Source organism: Plasmodium reichenowi (assembly GCF_001601855.1).
Source record: "Plasmodium reichenowi strain SY57 chromosome Unknown, whole genome shotgun sequence".
Lineage (NCBI taxonomy): Eukaryota > Apicomplexa > Aconoidasida > Haemosporida > Plasmodiidae > Plasmodium > Plasmodium reichenowi.
In genome coordinates this window covers 1-2,833 of record NW_017962286.1, presented here as the reverse complement: position 1 = coordinate 2,833, position 2,833 = coordinate 1, and the positions used below count along the sequence as shown (strand labels likewise).

The window sequence follows — 2,833 nt, the reverse complement described above, 5'->3', positions numbered from 1 at the left end:
TATATATATCCTAATATATTCCATTTCAATATCATATGTAATATAAACTATCACGTTTAATGCAATTTTATTTTTACTTGTGATGAAAAAAAAAAAAAAAAAAACTAATATTTATTACCTTTTAAAAAACAAAAATATAATATATATATAATCATTATTTACTAACTACCAAAAATATTTTAACAGGGGAAATATTAATATATAGATATATATAGATATATATATATATATATATATATATATATATATATATATTCCTAATATAATATTAAGCAGTATAAATAATATTCCGATAAGTATGATTTTAAAAAAGCAATAGTAAATTTTATAATAATTAAAATATATTGCACTACTATATTAATACATAATCATTATTTTAAAGTTAATTTTTATAAAAAAATTATACAGTTACTCTTCAATAATTTTTATCGTATGTTCTTATAATTCTTTAATATTACACATAATATTTTGCACATATTATAAAATCAAATTAAAGAGATATTTTCCTTTTACTTAATTTTCTAATATGGATATGGTATTAATATATCTCATTCTATTATATACTGTGAAAAACATAATTTTCCTATTTTATAATTTAAAAAAAAAAAAAAAAAAAATTATTATTTACATGATGGTTTCATTTAAAATTATCATTGTATATAATTTATATTCTAATTAATCCATATAACAAATTAAAATTTATAGGTACACATAAATTAATGTTCTACCAATTTTATTATAAATATAATAAATAGATAAAATAAAATAAAAAATATATCTTTTAATAACAAAATAGGCACACTCACATATACATATATATATATATATATATATTTATTTATTTATTTATTTATTATTTTTTTTTTTACATATTAGCTAAATATATTATTAAGCCAATCAACAAATATCGATGACGTTATTTTATTATCTGGCTCACATGATAATTTGTGCGAACCATAATTTAATATATGTACACTTAAATGTTTATAATTGTTCTTATCCTTTTCATTTTTTAAATCACTTTTTGTAAAATTCTTCTTCCTTTTATAATTTTTATAATGTCCATGATCACATGGTTTCCATAAAATATCCTCACCTTTTAAATCCTCTCCTGATAGAATTATATAATCTTTTTCATATTTACATGTTTGGTTAGATAAATTATTTGATTTATTCGATATCAAATTTTTATCATCCTCACTTTTTATAGTTTCTGATATATTTTCATTATTTTTAATATTATTTGAATGAGTATGCGACTTTATATTTCCCTCTTTATTTATATGATCATTATTATTATCATTATTATTATTATTATTTGAATTATTATTTGAATTATCTTCTTCTTTTTTGTTATATATATTAACCATTTTATTAACAAAATTTACAGAACCAGTCGGATCCACTATATTATCATATTTTGATTGTAACACTATAATATCAATATCACTTTCGTCTATATATTTTAAAATTTTACTTTTCATACATGAATAGGTACCAAATAAACATTCTAAAGCTATACCAGCTTTTAATTCTTCATGGTAATGATAAGGATCTTTATCATCATCCAGTTTAACCCATGGATATTTTAAAGTCCTACCTAAAACTTTAAATTTATAAAGAGGAAAAAATTTTTTAAGTATATATCCTAGGCCTATTAACATTTTATTAAAAAATGTTCTTGTTTGTTTTTCTATACTAATCATAGGAGATATTAGTGCTAAACCTTTAATATATTTTCTCCATTCTTTTTTTTCATCATATATTCTTTCAAACATTTTTACAGCTATACATCCACCCATAGATGTACCCATAAGTATTATAGGTCTTAATTCATTTTTTGCTTTCCATTCATTTACAAATATTTCTAATGCCTGAACAGCATCAGCAACGAAATTTTCAAAATCTTCAACAAAACATCGTTCATTTCTTGACGCCTCTGATAATCCATGTGATTGATTATCAATACCACAAAATGTATAACCATTATCATTTAATGATTGAATCCAACTATTTTCATAGGACATTGTCCTTTTACCACAATTACAATATTTTGAAAGACCACATTTTGAACAATAATAAAAGTTCTTATAAACATAATTATCTTTATCACCTTCGGTAAACAATAAAACATTATCATCGTCCATCGGTTTTCTAAAATCTTTTTTATTTGAAACATTTTCTGAATTAACATTTTTATTAACATTATTTTCATCATTAATTTTATTTGATATATTATCTTTAGATTTAAAACAGTTCTCAGTTTTTTCATCAGATATATTATTCGATTGAGAACAACTATTCCTCAACTTATTATTATGATTAATAGAACATTCCTTCATTGTCTTTTCATTTTTATTAGCCCATTCGGGTCTACCATGATAATTTAAATATTGATTCCTTAAATGTGTAGTAACTCCATGTAGAGCAAAAATATATGCTTTAGTTTTTTCTTCTTTGGGTTTCCAGGAATATTTTGCTATTTTTAAATTTTCTCTGTTTGTGAAAAAACTTATCTCTGGATTTCCATCTTCTATAATAATATTATTCTCGTTTCCATGATTTTCTTTATTCCCTGAAATATTATGATTTTCCTTATTTGATTTTTCATCTTTATTTTTATAATCTTTATAATCATCAACTGTATTATCATCATCACTATATAAAACCCCTCTTGATATTTTAGGCATATAGTTTCTTGAATTATAAAATTTTTCATTCAAAATATTCGCCATATCTACTTTTCCTAATAATAAAATCTTGTCTATACCCTGATATCCCAAAATAGAAAATAATTGTGTTTTGTGCAAAAATGTATTCTATATTACAAAAA

General features: G+C 20.9%; 1 protein-coding gene across 1 annotated transcript; it reads right to left on the bottom strand.

Moving 5' to 3' along the window:
• Positions 1-872: 872 nt before the first annotated feature.
• On the bottom strand, positions 873-2,819 carry PRSY57_0010600 (alpha/beta hydrolase, putative; the record flags this gene model as incomplete). The annotated part of the gene is made up of 1 exon (XM_020114193.1): positions 873-2,819. A coding segment is annotated over one exon (1,947 nt), but the record flags the coding sequence as incomplete, so codon positions are not given.
• Positions 2,820-2,833: the final 14 nt, after the last annotated feature.